This window comes from Manacus candei, unplaced genomic scaffold, assembly GCF_025592945.1.
Source record: "Manacus candei isolate 608988 ecotype Guabito, Panama unplaced genomic scaffold, ASM2559294v1 h1tg000049l, whole genome shotgun sequence".
Classification (NCBI taxonomy): domain Eukaryota; kingdom Metazoa; phylum Chordata; class Aves; order Passeriformes; family Pipridae; genus Manacus; species Manacus candei.
Genome location: NW_026138097.1, coordinates 7,275,001 through 7,295,000, shown reverse-complemented (window position 1 = coordinate 7,295,000; position 20,000 = coordinate 7,275,001). Strand labels below are relative to the sequence as shown.

The 20,000-nt window shown below is 35.9% G+C and overlaps 1 protein-coding gene across 3 annotated transcripts in view; it reads left to right on the top strand.

The window, feature by feature from the left end:
* The window catches only part of ATP9B (ATPase phospholipid transporting 9B (putative)), a 157,160-nt gene that overhangs the window by 97,104 nt on the left and 40,056 nt on the right, over positions 1 to 20,000 (top strand). For all 3 annotated transcript variants that reach the window (XM_051798877.1, XM_051798876.1, XM_051798875.1), the window contains exons 12-13: positions 6,995 to 7,155; positions 18,340 to 18,482. In XM_051798877.1, the coding sequence (XP_051654837.1) occupies positions 6,995 to 7,155; positions 18,340 to 18,482 (304 nt within the window). The remainder of the gene's footprint in view (positions 1 to 6,994; positions 7,156 to 18,339; positions 18,483 to 20,000) is intronic.

Here is a 20,000-nt window from a genome sequence, read left to right as displayed (position 1 = left end):
CTACATAATACGAGTAAGAAGTTGCACATCAAATCTTGTCTAATCTTTATTGAGAAGAGTCGTTTCTGTGCCTTAAATAGTTGTGGACATTTACTTTGGAGGTATTTTGGGTATTTCTACTCAGATTTGAAGAATGCTTCCCCCGTCCCCCCTTTAGCATTTTCCCTTATATTCTGACTTTAATCTTTAAGAGGACTAATGCTGATTTTCCACCTTATTGAGCAGCTTTCAAGCTCCTCTTGTTTAATTTTAAAGTTTTAATTTACTTCTTTTACATATATCTCAAATGCTTATTTATTTATATAATTGCAAATTCTACACAATATAAACTTTGGGACCCGTTGTCCACTTGCCGGTTTTGCAGTTATTTTGGCGAAACTAAGTATCATAGTCTGTGAGAGAGTAAGCCATGCTTTTCTAATCTACTCGGATTTGAAAAAATACCATTTCCATTGAGTGTGTTTTAATAATAGTGTGTAATGTGTAAACCTGCTTATTTTGTGTTCGACCCTTAAAAAACAACAGAGCGTAGTTAGTAAAGTCTTTAGTTGAAGCTGATGAAGTTGAAGCTTGAAGAAGATATAACACATATAAGTACATATGTGAAAGTTACATATAAAATATTAATCTGAAGATGGTGTTCCAGGATAAAATTGAACATCTTTAAATCTTGCTCTTCTACCCTCCCCAGAATTCTGTCTTAGCAATATTGATCAGATGTAAGGAGGATTGTTAGTGCTTAGAAACTCTGTCTTCTCTATTGTGTGCCTAGATTGTTTTAAATTGAAGAAAAAAAAAAAAAGATGAATTAGAGTTTCACTGTGTGAATGCTTTTGGCTGTTGAAGTCTCCAGTATGACTAGTTAGCTTAGGTTATTGAAGCAGTTATTCTAAATGGATGGGTGGTCTTCAGAAAATGTTTTCAGTTGGTAGCTTCTAATAGGAGAATATGTTTGTAATACAGCACAGTACCTGTATGGATACCAGAATTTAAGGGGCTGTTAACCTTTTCAGTTTCTTAACATGCACCGTGCACGTTTTAATCATTCATGTTTGTGACAAATACGTGGCGAAGTCAGAGAACATATGGTCGCACAGCATCTCGCTACTGCTGCCTTAAGGTGCCAGTCTGTGACTGTACAAAGGTGTGTGAACTGTTACTTTTTGCTAAGGAGGGAACAGAATAGTTTCAACACACAATCCGAAGTGTCAGAGTCGAGTAATTAACTCCGAGCGTTTGAAACTAAGCGGGGTGAGTGGCGGGGGAGATGAAGGAGGGCTCGGTGCGGGCCAGCGGCGGTTCAGTGCGGCGCGGGCAGGGCTCGGGGAGCGGCAGCGCCGGCCGCGCCCGCCCTCTGCCGACCAAACCGCGCGTGGCAGCTCTGCGGGAAACGGGAGCGACCGTCTGGAGTAAAGCACGGGCTAATATCCGTGGCTTGGCTCCCTTCTTCTGTGTGAAGACAGGCTCTAAGAGGAAGGATCGCATTGAACAATATTTAGAGACATTGGAGTAGCTTACCAGAGTGAAAAACTGCTAATGAAAACTGTATTTATAGTCAACAGGATGTTAAGAATGGGTCACGTTCAGTTTCTCTCATTGTGATCATTTGAAACGTTATGTTTTGCTGCAAATAGAGTAAATTGTTGGCATGCAAATAAACCGGGATACAAATGAAAAAGAAGATACACTTAGGAAGGTTATGAAATCTGTGACCAGTATTTGACAAAATTAATGCCTTACTTGAAACAACTGAGTCCACTACTTAAGTGCAGTGTTGGATATAGCTCACTTACAGTTTTTATTACGGTAGACTGAACTAGAGAGGGCTAAGCATCTCTAAAATTATGCAGAGGACTCTCAAGTTTCGCTTTGAGTATCCAAACTCAAATGATGTTGAGTCTGGGAAAGGCGATGATATAAAATGGATGAATAAAGGAGGCAGAGAGAAAAAGAACCATTTGAGCCCTCTTTTTCCTTTTAGCATTATAGATATTACTACCTACAAGAAGTAATTTTGTTTCCAAAGTGATTAGTTTATTTCAAACATGTATATTATGTATTTACAAAGTGTGTTAAAGTAAAACCAGGCAAGTGGGAAGGGAAACTTCAAAATGTAATAGAAGTCTTCTGATTTTAAGAGCATTTAAACATCTGGTTTTGAATATGCATTAAAAGACTAAAAAAAATGCAGCTTGAACTTCCATTGGATGATCACCATGTATTTCTTCTTGAGTTTTAAAATCTCTACTGTTTTCAGTTCCTATCTGTTGGAGATAGACTGTTTATGTAAGAATACAGATAAGTATCATTTATTTCTTCAGGCATACAATTAACTCTAAATACCTAAAAATATTTCCTGAAATCAGTGTAGAATAGAGGTCATTCAGTTCCTTAAACATGCTGTCTTAACATAATACTAAATATTTCAGTTTGCTCAAAAATTGTGTTGCGTGAAGGTTGAATATTTTTTTGCCAATGGAAAGACAGAAAATGTGCTGGAATAAATTGGTCTATTTTCTGGTTATCATTTCTGTATAAGTCCTCTGGAGTTGACTAAATAAATAAAGTTGATTTCAGTTTTATGAAGTCAAGTACACCCCCCCCGCATTATTACTCAATTCTAAAATTATTAAAACCTATAATAGGTTTTTAGTGCTTCAAAAAATGTTCTCAAGCTTTCACTGTTGCTCCTGCAGCTAAACCAGTGACTAGGATGTTTGAAACCAGATCTGAGAAAAAGGAGGGACAGATAGTTTTTATCACTAAATGGTCATTTTATATATTTCCATGGTTTTTTTGCTTTTCCTACCTTTGAATCTACTGATTAAAAGAGTAAGTATGATATTGATTAAACAGTGTAACATACTGAATTTAAGATTGGTGGGGTTTATGTTAATCAAGAGGTTTATAGAGAGACATGTTTCTGCAGACTGTTGCTTGAGTACAGTGAATTAAGGCAAGATGCTTGGTAAAAATGAATTCACTTGCTTTACCTGTTTTGATTCATATTTGTATTAGCTTAATGTGGTCACCTGCTTTGTTGAGCAGTCTTTGAATCGTGGGAATTAGGAGACTTAATAAAGAGGAAACACTTAGAGGTTCCAAAGTTGCTGTATGTATTTTTAGTGTCAAAGATTAAGTTAAACAAATGTGTAAATTATGTGTTTCTCTATTTAGCCTTTAAACAAAGATTAATAATCAGTTATTGCTAGGGACTATAGGAGAGTTTTGACAGATTATTGAAGAAAGCCATGGGGGATTGGATATATGCAGCTAACTGTATAAGTCATCTATATAAAAATTCACTATTTTTTAATAGATGATGAAATGCTACGAATCATTTTCCTTAGGCAAAGGTTGTTTTTGTCAGTCCACAGCTGAAAGATATATTATTTCAATTTTAGTAATTTTAAATATTTATCTTACTGTTACATACCTTTAACATCTAAGTTTAGGCTACAATTAATGGAAACATATTTAATATACTAGTATTCAAGGCTCAGTAAAGCTAACTTCAGAGCACGTATTAAGAATAGCAAAGAAAATTTTTATGTTTATGGTGCAAATTAAAGCCCAAGTCTATCTCAAACATACATACCATGAAATTTCATTGTAGTCGATATGGTGTTTGGCAGTGCAGAACCAGACTGATTACTGAAATATAATTACCTTTGTGGAGGAATTTAGTTGCAGGGGGAAGTCTATCCTAAGACTGTGCCTTAATACTTCAGTAGTATTAAAGTAGGGCACTTGAAGGCTATTCATGAGCAATTATTTCTAATGCTGCAGTCGGACATGTCTATCTCGTATTGGCCTTATAAACCACCAGCGTGCCTGTAACAAATGTGGATAGAGCCTTCCCAAATCTTCGTTCGCGAAGCCCAGCCATGATGATGATGATGATTTCTAATGCACTTCAAACTGTAATTGAATAACAAATGGCTGCACTAGACTGTTTTGAGAAATCTTTACCATTGTGTAACATTTAATTATCAAATTTTGCATTTCATTATTCTAGCATTTAAAAAATTCTCGTTTGCCAAGTAATATACTTTTTATAATGTTAAAAGAATTGTTCTTTTACTACAATAACAGTTTCAGAAGATAATCTTTCCTAAAAGTTAAGCATCTAGGGCAGCAACAGCAATATTGTTTTTCAGCTGGTACTTCAGTAGCCAGAAAGGTTTTTGTTGTTTTCAACTTTTTAATTAAGATTTTTCTCATAAGATAATTCATTATACTATGTGGTTTAAAATGTGAAGTGTAGACCTTTAATCATTCCCTCATTCAAAAATGAAATATTTCAAAAACTTGACACCTTTTTTAGTGCAAGTAGACAATTGACGGTATAAGCCATTATTTTATTGAGAACCATTAGCTATTTAAAACTTTGTGCATAAATTAAAGAGGAGCTAAATGGATTTGCAGTTGTTGCCATTAATAGCATTTTAGATTATACAGGCAATTATTGTGTTCATTAACGTAGAGCAACCCCTTTGCAAAACTGTTGTGGTTTTCTTAGACATTATGTACAAATTTTCCCTTGGAGATTAAAATTTCCAGTGATGTGTTTAACTTTGTTAGCACAGTTGTTTCAAATACAACAAATATTATGACAAGCAGAAGCAAATTTGTTTTACTAATATGGGAAATAGCAATGAACATGGAAAATTACTCCAATTCTTAATTCATCTATTTCTTACGTTGTCGTAATTATTCTGGTTCTCATAATCTTCCAAAGAAAAGAAATCACTTTCGTAAGATGGTATATTTTACAAATGCTTTGATAAAATCAGAGTATAGATGAAATGTACTTTATTCACTTTTGCAGTACTGAGATGAATTTTAGAGTATGTTAGTGAATTTCTAAATGAAATATATCTGGAAAATTCAACAGTGTTTCATTAGTCAAGTGCAGAAATTGTAAGTGGAAAGGCACAGAATTAAATTAATTAACTATCTTTCAGTACATTGAAGTAACTGATTTTTGAGAAATTGAGAATGCATTTCTATTAAAATTTTCTTTGTGTGCCTTCTTAAGTGGGGTTTTGTAATTGCCTTCACTTGCTATAGTAAATGAAAATATTAAAATTTACTATGACCAATAATGTGATCTATATTAAAAAGAATGACATTATTAGGAACAAACCAAATGTTCTTGAGCAAGAGATTTATTGTGTGGAAAATTTTTCATCAACTTTTTTATTGCCTTAATACCTCTCCAAACACATTTTTGCTGGATCCCAAACTTAAATTTGCATCTGTCTTCATCAATTAGAAAGGTATTAATGCTTTGAGTTAGCTACATATCAGTGTGCAGTGGACTAAATTTAATGTTTCTGTCCAAAAAGTGGCATTCTTTCCAAAGAAGCTCTTTATTCATTTCTGTTCTGGGGTGGGGTTTTTATGGGGGGTTGAAGAGGGGAGAGATAGGCTTTCACTACCATGATGCAGGGGGGAGAAAAGTGTGAGGTAGTAGTTATGCATATTGCAAGACAGTGATTCTTTATTTTATTACAAAAAAAGACCAACTCTAGAAGGCCAGATTAAATCATTCCTTTCACTTTTTAATGGGATTTGGATGAATAGAGTAAAATATGCACTTTGCATTCATTGATAGCATCTTTAGGTTGAGGTAATTGAGTCTTTTTTCCCTGACTGAATGAATAATGACTTCATCTGATCCTCAGCGAGGCCTGAAACTTAGGCTGCCTTTGTCAACGCAAAAAGATCTGGGCTTTGAAACATGCTCTACTTCCCTGGCTTCATTTTTCTTCATTTTAATCCAAAAACCTATTTTTCTCAATAATTCAAGCATAAACTATGTAGTAGTTGAAGCAGCGGAAATTGCAAGATATTTGTCCTCGTTGTGCTGCTTTTTAAATGCAGCTGATAAATCAGCCGCTGTGGTCTTCAGCTGCCTGGTTCTCTAGGGAAGGGACAGCCCATGTGTAAGCAAGATTGCTGGAATTTTTAAGAACTATATTTAAAGTGCTTCTTTTGCAGACTGTTTGTTATCTAGGGAAGTGTTATGTTTTACTGGTCTTACTGGCAGGACTTGGAGATAAAAGGGGCGTCTGTGATGGGGCCTAGGAAACTCTTCCTGACATAATTTTCCCACATACTTTACTGACTACTAGAGCATCCCAAAAAGTGGAGTAAAAATACCCTAGCTTACCTCATACGTTATTGAAATGGTGAGAGTCTTAGTTACATAGCTTAAATACATTTTTTTCATGAGAAACAGTGGATGACAGATAGCCTCTCTTAATGTTTTTCTTGAAATGTTTCTAAAATCAAATAGCGTTTTACTCATGAAAAGTTGAAGCTCTGTTTTACTATAATGGTTTGAAAATGCATATTCCACCTGATTGTTTTTTATTATTATATTGAAGAACTGAAAACTTCATGCAATTAAAAATTATTTCTGTGGAATTAATTCAGATGTACCGAGTGGGATGAGAGCATAGTGATAGGTGGCAGTGCATAAGTTATATGAATGAGAAGGCAGCTCTGTCGCATGTGTCTGTTGATTCTCAAATCTAACAGGTGTTTGATCTTCTAGCAGTCAATGAGCTTCCTACAAATATAGTGTGCAGTGTTGGTGTTTTTGTTGCACACATGACAAAAGAAAATTGTTCCTGCTTATTTGTTCATCTGTAATGGTCTTTGCTCCTTGTCCTCCTGTGTTCCTATCCTGGATCAGGGGATGGGGGAGGGATTTATCAGATGTAAAGGCATTCAGAAGGCTTGGCTGGAATAGTGCAAACTGGTTCTGGGCATTGTTTTTGTCCCATAATGAAGGAAAATTTTTTTGCATGCAAGTCTTAGAATAATAATCAATGCAGTTATCAAAATGCAGTTAATTGTTACACGTGCATGGATTTTTAATAGGTAGGAATAACCAAAACAAGTAATCACTAATTGTTTGCTCAGCAGAAGCATCAGTTTAAGAAAAACTCATGGCTAACATGATTTCTTTTTCTTCCTTCAGGTTGGCTTGCTGGACCTGGAATTGAACCAACTGACTAAAGCCCTGTTTTTGGCTTTAGTTGCACTATCAGTTGTTATGGTAACCTTGCAAGGATTTGTAGGCCCATGGTATCGTAACCTTTTCCGGTTCCTCCTGCTGTTTTCCTATATCATCCCGATCAGGTATGTATAAGAATGAAAGCAAATACAGTTGTCTAATTTCACTGAATGTGGCTTTCTTGAAATTTATACTTGCTTCTCATTGCAAAGGAAATTGATCTTATCAGGATGGTGAAGGAGAAGGTGCCAACAAATCTGCTGATTCTTGAAGGATCACTGTACAGAAAACAATACTGTTGTATTTTTTTTGTATAATGTTCATCTTGCTGGAGTAATCAGGATATCTAATCCTTTACTAGCATAAATGTATTAATAAGGATACAATCTTGGTATACTTGAGAACGTGGTTTTAGGAAGCGTGTAGTTGAATGAACCATTAAGTATATTTTGGAATTTTATTTTTAATGCCTTAAATACTGAAATGGTTCCGTTTCTCTGGTTAAAATACAGATTTTTTTACCTCAATAATGATTAATTTAAATTGAATGGCTGAGTAATGTAGGTGCGCTTTTACAATGTAAGGACTTCTAACGTGTAACCAAGTAGAGACTTGCCCTGAATTAATTAATTCATTAAGCATGAGTACTGTATATTCAAATTGCAGATAAACTGGAACAAGAAATAATATCCGCGTGTGTAATCAAGTCTTCTGTGGACACAGAAGTGAGAACACTGACTCTGAAATGAATTCTTTTCTTTGCAAAATAGAAGTACTGTCTCTTAAAATACCCAGTGTTTAGATTAATGTAGTTGTTAATTTTACATGCTCTCTAGGACTCTTCAGTTAGATGTGTCATTCAGTAAGCTTAGTGACTAGCCACAGAGTTAGCAGCATCTAAACTGTAGATAGGTTTAAGCCCTGCCTCCTCAGGCTTGCACACAATACTTAAGTTGATGTAGTAAAGGGGAAAAAAAAAATAACAGGAGAATTTCATTATGCATTTTAATCTGAGTTTGCATTACTTATGTGTTACTGTGTTCACATTTTTTAAGTACGTCTGTATGAAGGAAATGGTATCATATTTGACCAATGGGATACTCAGGAAGCCTTTGTCTTAATGTTTTATAACTTAAAGGACTTATATTTTTATAGTACTTTTGTGTTGCAAGAGAAACTGATTATGTTGGTAAGTTGAAGGAGAAACTGAAGAATCAAAATTTTGTGTTATCTTTCTACACACTGTCATTGTCATAACTCCCTTAATGCTTGTATGATGCTGTCCAGGTTGTCTTGTTATTCTCCCCATACACATGCAGTTACTGAGTTTTAAGCAATTTATCCATGTGAAGAGGCAAAAAGGGCTCCATTCCAGTGATTTAGTCTACATATTGCTGGAAGATGCACTTTATGACTTCCAGGGGAAGGGAAAAATGAGCTAAGGATATAAAGGATCACTGTGTTCTTCCATATTAGACATAATAAGGCCAAACTTATGTCTGTCTTTTAACTGTTTTAATATCTTTGTTATCGGATGCAAGAGGATTAAGAGCATATAGATGGTGTAAGTAAATTTGACTCTGTATTGCAAATTCAACATATGCCATTGAAAAAACATGTTCATTGAGCAGCTCATTTTCAATGTATGAGTTGCTTTGTGGACTTGTGAAATAGCTCTTCTCCAAAAATAATTTCTAGGATACATCTAATCCAATTTTCCAGTTGCTTGTGGGAGAGAATATACAAAGTCGAAGTATTACAGGATGTGATTGGTTTAGTTCTGAGATGGGCCATGTAGTTACTCTCTGGAAGATTAGACAGGAATCTGTCAGAGAATGCTTTTCTCTATAGAGGTTTATCTGTTTCTATACCAAATTTTCTTCAACCCAGGTCATTCATAAATACAGGGTGCTTCCCACACTGTCAGCAAAATAAACAGCTTGGTCATGCTGGTGTTTAAATATGACTACACTTGTCTGCCTTTCTTCTGGATGTTAAGCAGGGAAATGATTTAATTTTTAGGCTGTATTTGGAATGTAAACTCTTGAAGATGAAAATTACAAGGCTAATGACATGGAAGCACCAGGTGTTGTCCTCTCATTATTTTTAGATAGCTATATGGGGAAAATAATGAACTTTTCAGAGGTAAAAGAAATGAACATGGGAGATTAGGATTCACTGGTAGAGGCAAAGCATATCTGAATTCATGCACACATGAAATGTGTTGATTGATAGTTTTAGAGAATTCAGAAAGCTTCTAATCAGGGAGCTTTTTTGCAGTTGTGTTTGGCTTTTGGTTTGCATAGTAAGGGAAAAATTCCAGGTATGCAATAAAAATAATTTTCCATGGCTGACATATTTGGTGAAGATTATCAGAAAGATGATCTTAGAGTTACTAGAGTTTAACTGATCTCTGTGCAGTCTCTCCCATAATTAGTAGGAAGAGGAACTTTTTTTTAGGTGCTCTGGAAAGAAACTGGTTCCTTGTGATTCAGCTGCATCCTAAATACTCCTCTAGATCAATGTTGCTTCACTGTGTGTAGAGAATTACTGTGGAGGTTTTAAGACTTTGGAAGTATAAACATAAGGCAACTGTAAAAAAAACCAACAACACAACAAAACAAAAACCACCCCAACAACCAACACCTACCCACCCCTCTTTTCCGAAAAAAACAGCCCCCAACATTGCACATGTTCTGTAGCATACAGGGAATTAAGCAAAATGGAGAAAAAGTAGTAGTAAACAAACATCAAAAGTTTAGCCCATTCTCTGAATTGCTTGTAAGTTAGAACCATAATGCACAAAATGTTTTGAACATCCCCACACCCCCAGAAATGTTTGACCCCTAAAAATAATTCTGTTACTGACATTTTCTTTTCCTCTATGGAGGAAGCATAGCCCAGGGAGACTCCATAAGCAATCTGCTGCCCTAAAAAGTTAAGCTATTTTATTCTTAAGATTTATCAGGAAAGGAGGATGTAAAGCAAGTCCTTGACAGACTGTCCAAAACAAAATAAATCTCTCTAGGATTATGCTCACCCATTCTCTGAATTTTTCCATGTTCCTTGGTATTTTCATGCCTTTTTTTTTTTTAGTAGGCTGTAGCCAGTTTGAGATGCATTAATACATATCCACAGATTCCTCCAGTGACTCTGAGACCATTTCATTACTTGTTTTAAATAAAATCACTGATTGAAATACATCGTCCATCACTTTTCAAGATCTTGTCTGACTGTATCACCTAGTACAGCTGTCATGTAGCAAGCTAGCAGGGAGCACGTGTCCTCAAGTATTGTCCATGCTGCTGCTCTTTGTGATACCAGTGTGGAAGTTCCTGGGCCTGTATTGTGGCGTTATTTTTTTCATGCTAATGAAAAACCAGTACCTCAGGTGGGGGAACATGGGTAAATTTGGCATATTTATATATGTTATCTCTGACCTGGTTATCCAGTTTAACTCTATTATGATGGGTATAGAGAAATTCTTTTTAATTTGATGTAGAACTGATAATTACGATATACATTTAAAATTCTGATACAAATCATGTAAATCTTGAGGGGTTTTTCCTTCTGTTTTTGCAGCTACTAAATTGGTCAATTGTTTTAGTTTTAGTTTTGCTTTTTAAAAGCTGTCAGAAACGCAGCTGTGCATATCTGTATTTTTAAGTGCAAGAGAATAGAAAAGTCTTTGATCAATGTGGGATGCAAGTTACCTGCTGTCATCTACTACTGAAATGAAAATTCCAGTGCATATGTGTATATGGGTGCAGGAAAGATGGTTAGAGAGCCTTACCACAAAACAATTCTGTTCTTTCCCTTGGCCTTTAGTTGCAGCATGTCTTCATCAGCTCACTTGGGCTGTCATAGCAATGATTCAGAAAGCCAAGGCTGAAGAAAAGGCTAGCCTTGGTGATGGTACTGCCCCTCCAAACTGGATCCCCTCCACCACCAAGTAGTGTGACTTTGTTCATTCGTTGTCCAGTCTTCTTCAACAACTTGAAAGACTAAGTGAGTTGCACTTTGACTTTCTTTTGTTTAAAAAGAAAAAAGGTATCCAGGAAAGTTTTTCAAGATAATGAAAATAATTTAGGCCAAGCAGTGTTTGATGACATTGCTGCTTCACATATACAGGCGTGCGAATGCTGTAGCTGTGTGTGCTTCTGCTTAACTGTTAAGGAATGTAGAGGATTTACCATAAAATGATAAGGTATTGACTGAGGATCTGTTAAAAATGTGTATGACCCAGGCTCTATATTTAGTAGCAGTTTAAAGCTGGATTGACAGGGCCTTAATCAATCATCTTTTTAGGAGGATCCCTTAGTTTTAGTGTGAACAGAAGCTGAGATGTCTCATGTCCTTTCCTTTGGACACCTCAAGGCTCCTGGTTACGGAGCCATTCTGCCAAAAAGAGGCTGTCCTAAATGTCTGGAAGGAACTGCCTTGCACTCAAATAGCAAAGTTTTGGTGTACTACCTGGCTCCTGGCTCTTTTTGTTTCTGGGTCTTAAGGAGAAGCATTTAAAATAAATCCTTCAAGTTATATCAGTCTGTTTTCAGGGGCAGTGAGGAAAACACTGCTAGGAAGTTTTATGTCTGAAATTCATTAATAGCCAATCAAATCCCAGATCATACAGATATGGGATGTATTCCGAGATTCGGGGAACTCACACCTATGCAGACAGTCTAAGAGCAGCAAGCAGCTATGCTACTATCAGTCATATTGTAGTTTCTGCTGTCCATGTTGGAGCTCTGATTTTTTTAACGTATAGATGTGAGAGTATCAGTATATGTAATCTCAGATATAGGGACAGATATATATTAGATACATGATGCAAAATTTTCAGTGCAGAAGAGCTGAAGAGCTACTTGCAGAGTAAAATAAAAAGGCTTAAGCAAGTGGTTTAATACACATTTAGTGTGTTGTGCTTTTATACCATATCATGATATATAATGCAGTCTGTATAGAGACTGAAAAATATTATGTGAAGCTTCATGATATTTTACAAATCAGTTTTGCAACAGGAGCTATGCAAAGTCTCTCTTATGCTAAGACTCAGTCTTAAGGGGTCAAGTATGGTGCTGTACTACAGCCTGAGCTAGCTTTATGATTTACTTAAAATGTCTGATATTCATGCTGCATAAGGAAAGCATAGAATCATGAAATTATTTTGATTGGAAAAGACCTTTCAGATCATCAAGTCCAACTGTTAACCTAACACTGCAAAGTCCGCCTCTAAAATATGTCCCCAAGTGCCACGTCTGTGAGTCTTTTAAATACCTTCAGGGGCGGGGAGTCTGCCACTTCCCTAGGCAGCTAGTTCCACTGCTTGGCAACAGTTTTAGTGAGGAAATGTTCCCCAATACTCCATGTTGAGCTCCCCTGGTGCAATTCGAAACAGTTTCCTCTTGTCCTGTCACTTGTTACTTGGGAGAAGAGACCTAACCCTCACCTGACTACAACCTCCTTTTGGGTAGTTGTGGAGAGTGGTAAGGGCTCCTCTGAGCTTCCTTTTCTCCAGACTAAACACCCTCAGCTCTTTGAGATGCTCGTCATATGACTTGTGCTTCAAATCCTTCACCAGCAGCCCTTCTGGATGTGCTCCAACTCCTCAGTGCCTTTCTTGGGAGGCAAAATTGAATACAGGATTCAAGGTGCAGCCTCACCAATGCTGAGTACAGAGACACTATCACTGCCCTGGTCCTGATGGCCACACTATTGCTGATATAGGCCAGGATGCCACTGGTCACCTTGGCCACCTGGACGCACTGATGGCTCATGTTCAGTAGCTGTCGACCAGCACCTCCAGGTCCTTTTCTGCTGGGCAACTGTCCAGCTACTCTGTCCCAAGCCTGTAGCACTGCCTGGGGTTGTCGAGACCCACATGCAGGCCCTGGCACTTGGACTTGTTGAACTTTATTCAGTTCTGTCCAGACCCATCTGTAGATCCTTCCTGCCCCCCAGGAAATCAGCACTCCTGAATAATTTGATGTCCTCCACAAACTTACTCAGGGTGCACTTGATCCCCTCATCTAGATCATTGATACAGATATTATTTAACAGGACTGATCCCAATGCTGAGCACAAACAGTTTAAAAAAGAAGTCATTTTTTTAGCTGATCTATTGTAGTATATCTTTCTCCTTTCTAATCTTGCAACATTGCCTATTTGCTCCTAATTGTTTTTCTGTTTTTAATCTAATGGTATTACAGCAAGTAATGCCAGATTTGTGTAGAATATACAAAATTAATTTATGTTTTAAAAATTATTTGTATTAGACCTCTAATGTTAACGTTGTTACCTTTGTATGAGGCCTAATGAAAGGAGGCATCTGACCTGATAAATGTGATAATCACAAAGAACCATTTTTATTAGGAAGCAGTTATTGTTACTCTGAGAAGAATATGCTACATTTCTTGTCCAAAGCCGCTTGTTTGACGTGTTCTATTTGTATTTTGCACTATTCTGTGTTTTCAACCTGTAGGAAATTCATAGATTAATTTTTTCATTAATTATTCGCCAGATTTCCTCCTGAGTTTTAAATTCTACCTGTGTTACAACATGTAATTATCTGTACCTAGGTTGCATGTGGCCCTTGAAAAACTGCATGTGCCACAGTCACTATAGCAATACAGGGTTGATATGCATTTTTTTTTACCATACATATTTAAGCATAAATGTGTGGGATTGACTTCTCTTTTAAAGTTACATTCATTGCCTTGGTTTTATGCAAAGTGCAGTGTGTACCTTCTTTCATTTTCTTTTATATGCTTACCTAATAGACAAAATTTAGAAAAACTAGTACAAGAGAGCTATTGGTAGCAATTATTAAGCAAACAAACATAGTCCTAAGGCTCTCCTTGGAAGTATCAGATAGATAGCAGAGAAAAGTAAATAATAATGTATGTAGTGGACAAAGCACAAAGGTATATTATATTCCGTTTTCCTCACCAAATAAAATATGAGAGGTGGGGAACTAGGAAAAATTAAAGGGATCACCTGTGGATTGATTTTTATTTATTTAGATCTTAATATATATTTTGCTTAAATGAAGTAACTTCTGTTTTGTTTTATTTTTATTTCTCTAGTGACAGTTAATAGAAGTTACCAGGCTCCAAAAGTCACTTTCTGTGAAGATTTAACTTTCCACGCACGTTGAAGTTAAAATATTTTAGTTGTTTCTTGACCAACAATTTTAAAATTATTCCATGTTTTTTTTCTAGACTGTGAATAATACATATATCTGTGTATAGTTTATGGCTGTTTCAAGAAAATAGGGGTATGTCAACGTTAGGGGGTGTAGCCATAGGAGATTTGGTACAGTTTTGGATACTAATAGGACCCAAATATCATCCTCAGTATTATCTTTAATAGAAAGAAGTCCTGAAAATAAAAAGACCGTATCTCAATTACTTTGTTTATTTTAAAATTAATACTACTGTGGATACTCTTACTGTATCTGGAGTTTTGGCAGGGTTTTGGTTTTTTGCTACCAAACTTCTGCGTATATAGAACTACTCAGGAAATTCAAATAAAACTACTGTATAATTTTGATTCAAAATCATACCTGAATTTTATTGGGCACAATATGACTTTGTTCACAAAATTGTCTTTGCTAGCTTCATTAGGTCTTAATTGGTTTTCACTGAGTCGTGAATGGTAGAATGTTCCTGGAATATCTAAATGTATTTGTCAACCTTTCTCAGTGAAGGCCCTTGCTTATTGGCAAGTTTGTCCATTTTGACAAAAAAAAAAAAAAAACCAAAATCAAAACCTTTACAAAGGGACCTAATGTCATTACAATTTGGGAAAAAAATGGGATTTAGAAGTCATGTGAATATGAATGTTTAACCTAAAACACTGCAGTTGTTTTTGAAGGAATAAAAGCAGAACTACACATTTTACTGTTTACACATTTTTAATGTGTAGTAAAAAGCAGTGTGGATTCTGCAGTGTTGTGTTATTTAGTTGTTCTGAAGCTGAATTGCAGAGAAGTGCCACCCTGGCTCTTAATGTAATACATCCCCAAGTTGGATAGAAATTGCCTTAGGTTTGCCTGCTCTAGGGTAACTAGAGGTGTGCTGAGGTTCAGAGACAAGAAACTTGGTGTTATTGTGTTCATTAAATACCTCTTCTCTGCAACAGCCTTCGAATACCTATATTAATATACTGTGCCTAAATATTTCACGTTAATTGGTTTGCTAAAAATTAGTGTTACTGATGCAACAGTATGCTAATGCTACGTTGGATGCTGTTCTGTGCATTTTCATTAATAACTCGTGCTTTTGAATTGGATTAAATTGAGAAGGGTTTAAAAACTGGTGAATTTAAAATGGTTTTGGTTGTATAATGAGTTTCTTGAAGTCCTCAAAGAATTTCTGAGAAATTATAATATTATCAGGCACTGAAAATAGCTTTTGGTTGAGTAAGCTTAGTGTCTCCTGGTTTTATTGTGCAAAAATTCTTGGAATTTTCAGTGAAGTCCTGTTGGAGAGTTTTTTAGTTTCAAAAGCAAACTCACTGTTAATAGGCTGTCATCATTTTTAGTGTTACCTCAGTGTCCATAATGTGCTAAGTGATAACTGCTAAGAAAATATGTCCTTTAAGACAAAAGACATCAAGTGAAGGAAGTCAGAACAGAATACAATCTACAAATTTTAGAACTAATACTAAAAGTATGTATCGCACTCATTTTTATTCCTATTTAATTCTTTATTCGTCTTAACAATTTAAGCATGTACACAATATCTCACTGTGTGCCAGAAAGCTGTCTTGGACCATAGGAGTCATTGGGCAGATGTTATTTCTCTAGAGGCTAGTGGTGCCAGCATTCTATTAGGTCCATCAGCATAAAGGGGTTATGCTGTGTTCCACTTAGCAGTGCGTGCTGGAAAGCTAGGGTAATTCCTAAAATGCGTTGATGCTTTGAAATACATTTCTCCTCACTGCTCAGCAAGAGAATCTGGGGTCTTTTTTCCTTTTTTTTTCCTTATCTTTAAATTATATTTGAGATTATAGTTAAATGCATATAGAGAGTTTTTAGAACATCAAAGCCAAGTGACACACATGCTTATAAAAGATGCAAGTGAAGATAGGATGTGCACTTCAGCTTTGTGAGACTTTTCTGATTTAATCTTACTGAAGTTCAGTTTTTCCTATCTGAGTGACTTTTGGTAGAGCAGCCATGTAGGTGTCTCTCTGTATCTGCCATGTACCTGAGACTGCAATGCTTAAATAGAGCATTCATCTCAGAATTCATGTTTTGGTAGCCCAGGCCCCAAAAAAATGTAGCCCAAATACCTTTCGGAAGTGGTATGGTGAGCAGCTTTCATCCTTCAGTTAATCCGCTTGCTCCTGGCTGGAGCAAATGTCTAGCTGTTCTGAAATACAGTAAGTGTGCTTGTGTTTCTCTTGTCAAGCTAGACAAGAGAAACTTGTACTTGACTGCCTAACTAGCAGGTTCTTCTCCATAAGAGGAGTAAATCTTTTGCTGTTCTTTGTGTTTCAGTCTCAGGTGTGTTGCTTGTTTTTTTATATTAACTCTGAAAGTTAATAGACATGCATATTACAAATACAGGTTGCTCAGTATTTGCTCTGGAGTGAGTAAGATAGGGTAAAACTGTAGTTAACCAGTGTGAGGCAAGTTACTTCCAGTATTTTTCTTGTTATATTGTAGTATTTTCAGTAAAAAGAATCTGGTAGTCCTCCTTCAGTTGTCCACCCTTTTTTATATATGTCTGAAGAGAGATGAAGTTAGGCATGATATTGCAGAACTAGTGAGGGTCTATCACGAGGTAGAAGGATAGTTTTCTGCTGATGATTTCAGTATGAAAATAAGAGGTAGTTAAAGTACAAAATACCATCTTGAATGGACAAGAATCTTGTATCTTTTTGTGCTGCAACACGCGTTGTCTTCTGCCTACAAATTCAGGAAGGCGGGGGTGTGGAATAAATTTCTTTTCAGTATGTGTCAAAATTTCAGGTATCCTAACAGTTCTAGTTAAATGCACCTCTTCTTTATGGGACAGTGCAATTCGTGGCTCACTGTTCCCTCCACTGTTACCTCAGGTAATTCACAGTCTGTTGCTGTGATTGCAAGATGAAGATGAAAACTCTTTGTAGCTGCTCTTTTGTTTATGGTGTAAAGCAGTATGTCAAGACTGTTGAAAAAAGTCTGAAGTGCATTAGCAGTATTTTGACCTTGAACAGTTTTGAGAGTCATGTTACTGTAAACCAGTTGCTTAACTTGCTACTGTCCTACCTGTTCGTTTAGTATTTCTGTTAGAGCAGAGTCAAGAGATGTGAACATGTGCTTATTTCTTAGTCACTGCTCCTCTGACATGGTGGTGGGAACATGGTGAATAGCTAAAAAAATTTAGCATTTAAATCTTTTAGAACAAGGTGGCATAGTTTTGAGTTAGAGCGTTTAATTTTGGGAAGAGCAACGTGGTTAAATTTATCTCTTACCAACATAAGTGAAGGCTTTTTTATTATATCACAGGAATACAAGGTGCAAGGGTAGTTAATTCTTTTATGATGTAGACATGATAATATTAACAAATGAATGTGCAGAGTGAACTGGAAAAAATAATTCTGATTTTTACACTTCTATGTATAGTCAGTAAAACTTGCTGCAAATTGCAAATTTGCTAGAAGAGAGTTACCCAAAGGTTACTTATTGCTGCTGGCAGGCTCCAGCCCCATTGCTATCACATGAGGGTGCATTTTGCTGCTTCAGCAGTTCTCTTCTTGCAATAGACCCTCTGTAGCTACATTTTGGGAAGGACAACAACCTCATTGATTGGTTGGGAAAAAGTTGACAAATATAGTTGTACTAACCTAGAAAAAAGGTTGTTGGGTTTTTTTTTTAAAAATGGTGATCTGAAGAGGTACAAAAATATTTATAAGTTCACATCATGAAGAAAACATAGGTGATGTTTGGTTGTTTTAGCAGACAAAAACTGTGACTTGAACTGTTCTTGTTATACATTACTCTTATCTGTACAAAGTAGTAATGTAATTATGTCAAGAATCTCCACAAAGTGTTGCAATCTGTCTCATGCAAAATGCATGATATTGCATTTATTCGTATTGCAATATCTTCTAGAAGTCTGGGATGGAGCCTGAATTTCTGGTGTGATATGTACTCTACAAACACATAACAAAAGCCTTGTTCCAAAATTTTGGTGCACGTAGATTTAAGATTTATTTTTTTCAGGTATCCTAAAAAGAGCTTCTAGTTTTATTTTTCTGGTTATAACTTTCACTTTGCCTAATATTCACACTGATTATGGTATAAATTTCCTTTGCAGTTTACGTGTGAACTTGGACATGGGTAAGGCAGCCTATGGGTGGATGATTATGAAAGATGACAATATTCCTGGAACAGTTGTTCGAACTAGCACCATACCAGAAGAGTTGGGACGATTAGTTTATTTACTAACGGATAAAACAGGTATATCAGGTTACAATTCTGAAATATGATACTTTTGTAAAATTTCTAAACTTTATACTGTATTTGAATATGCTAACGTAAGAGTAGATTTGGACTACTGATTTTTTGTTTTTCAGTAAAGTTTTAAGTATGTGCTTGAGGACTTTGTACCAATGGCTTAGGTAGGCCAGTACTTATATGCTAAAGTCAGTATTTGGTAGTAATCTGATTTATTGCGGTGGGAGCGCTCCTTCTGTAGTAAGAGGACACTGGATTGCATGAGAAAGAGCACCACATATCTTACTCTGAAAAGACTCTGAAATAAGGAGTCACTCAGGACGCTGTTTTATTCTGCACTTCATTTCTACTGCAATATTGTATGATAATAACAGTTAAGAATAGCCTTTGAGAGAGCAAGTCATTTCCAAAACAAGTCATAACACCAGCTTCCAAAATTAGATCTGCTGTCACTATGAAGTTAGTTGCTGTTTAATTTACGAAGACCAGTTCTAGAGCTGCTGAATGATTTAATCTTCAAAACTGTAATCTGTTACTCTACCTCACCTGGTATACCGGAACCTGCAACCTTTACCAGGATCAGAAGGTAGGTACCAAGTATGTGAAGTAGTAATAGCTTGTGTTATGCTTTCTTGGTTCTTTCTGAGATTGAATAAATCATTTCTGGTAGATCTGCTGGGTTTTTTAAGAAGCTGAACTTTTGAACTGAGAAAGTTGTTTCTCAAAAAGCTGAAGAATTCTTTTTGTGGTTTGAAATAGAATACAGTTTAAAATCATGAGAAACTGTTGGGAAGAGCAGAGGTTGACCTCTGTTATACTGTTCAGAAAGCATAATACACAGTTTATATCTCTTTCTGTTTAAAATAGTTCCACATTTTCTCCCATGCTGAACACTTCCATTACTGCATATTTTGAAGTGAAATGTAAATGTAATATGTTGTCCCATTTTTAAAACACATTTTCATTTTTTTTCTATAGATACGTATGTTATCCTATACATGTCTGAATACTGTTCCTCTATTTTGTAAAAGATCAAGTCAACTACCACCTTTCTTAGTATGTAGAAAAGTGTGTATTGCTAATTATAGTGTGGTAATCCTTCAAAGCAAGTGAACAATTCTTTTAACAAGTTTTATTTCAGTTAGCTAATGATTTCTATGTATTTGAAACTACTTAAGGATTTTAATTGCACCCTTCATCATGATAATTTATGTAACTTTGAGTGCTGTCACATTGAAGACTTGAAATATGTAATTTACAGCATATGTTTGGAAAAATATGTTCTAAAATAATGAATTTTCAAAACAATGTAGTAGCCCAGAACACTACTTGCCCAGAGCACTACTTTGTAAGCAAAGCCAACATCTACTTTTTCAACTTTGCTGAAAGAGATTCCAGTTACCGTACTAACCTGAAAATACAGTTCAATCTACTTACAGTCAGACTGCACTGAAAATTTTAGGTCTTGCTAAATAAAATACGGTTTGCTCACACAACTCTATGATGCAGGAATTATATTCT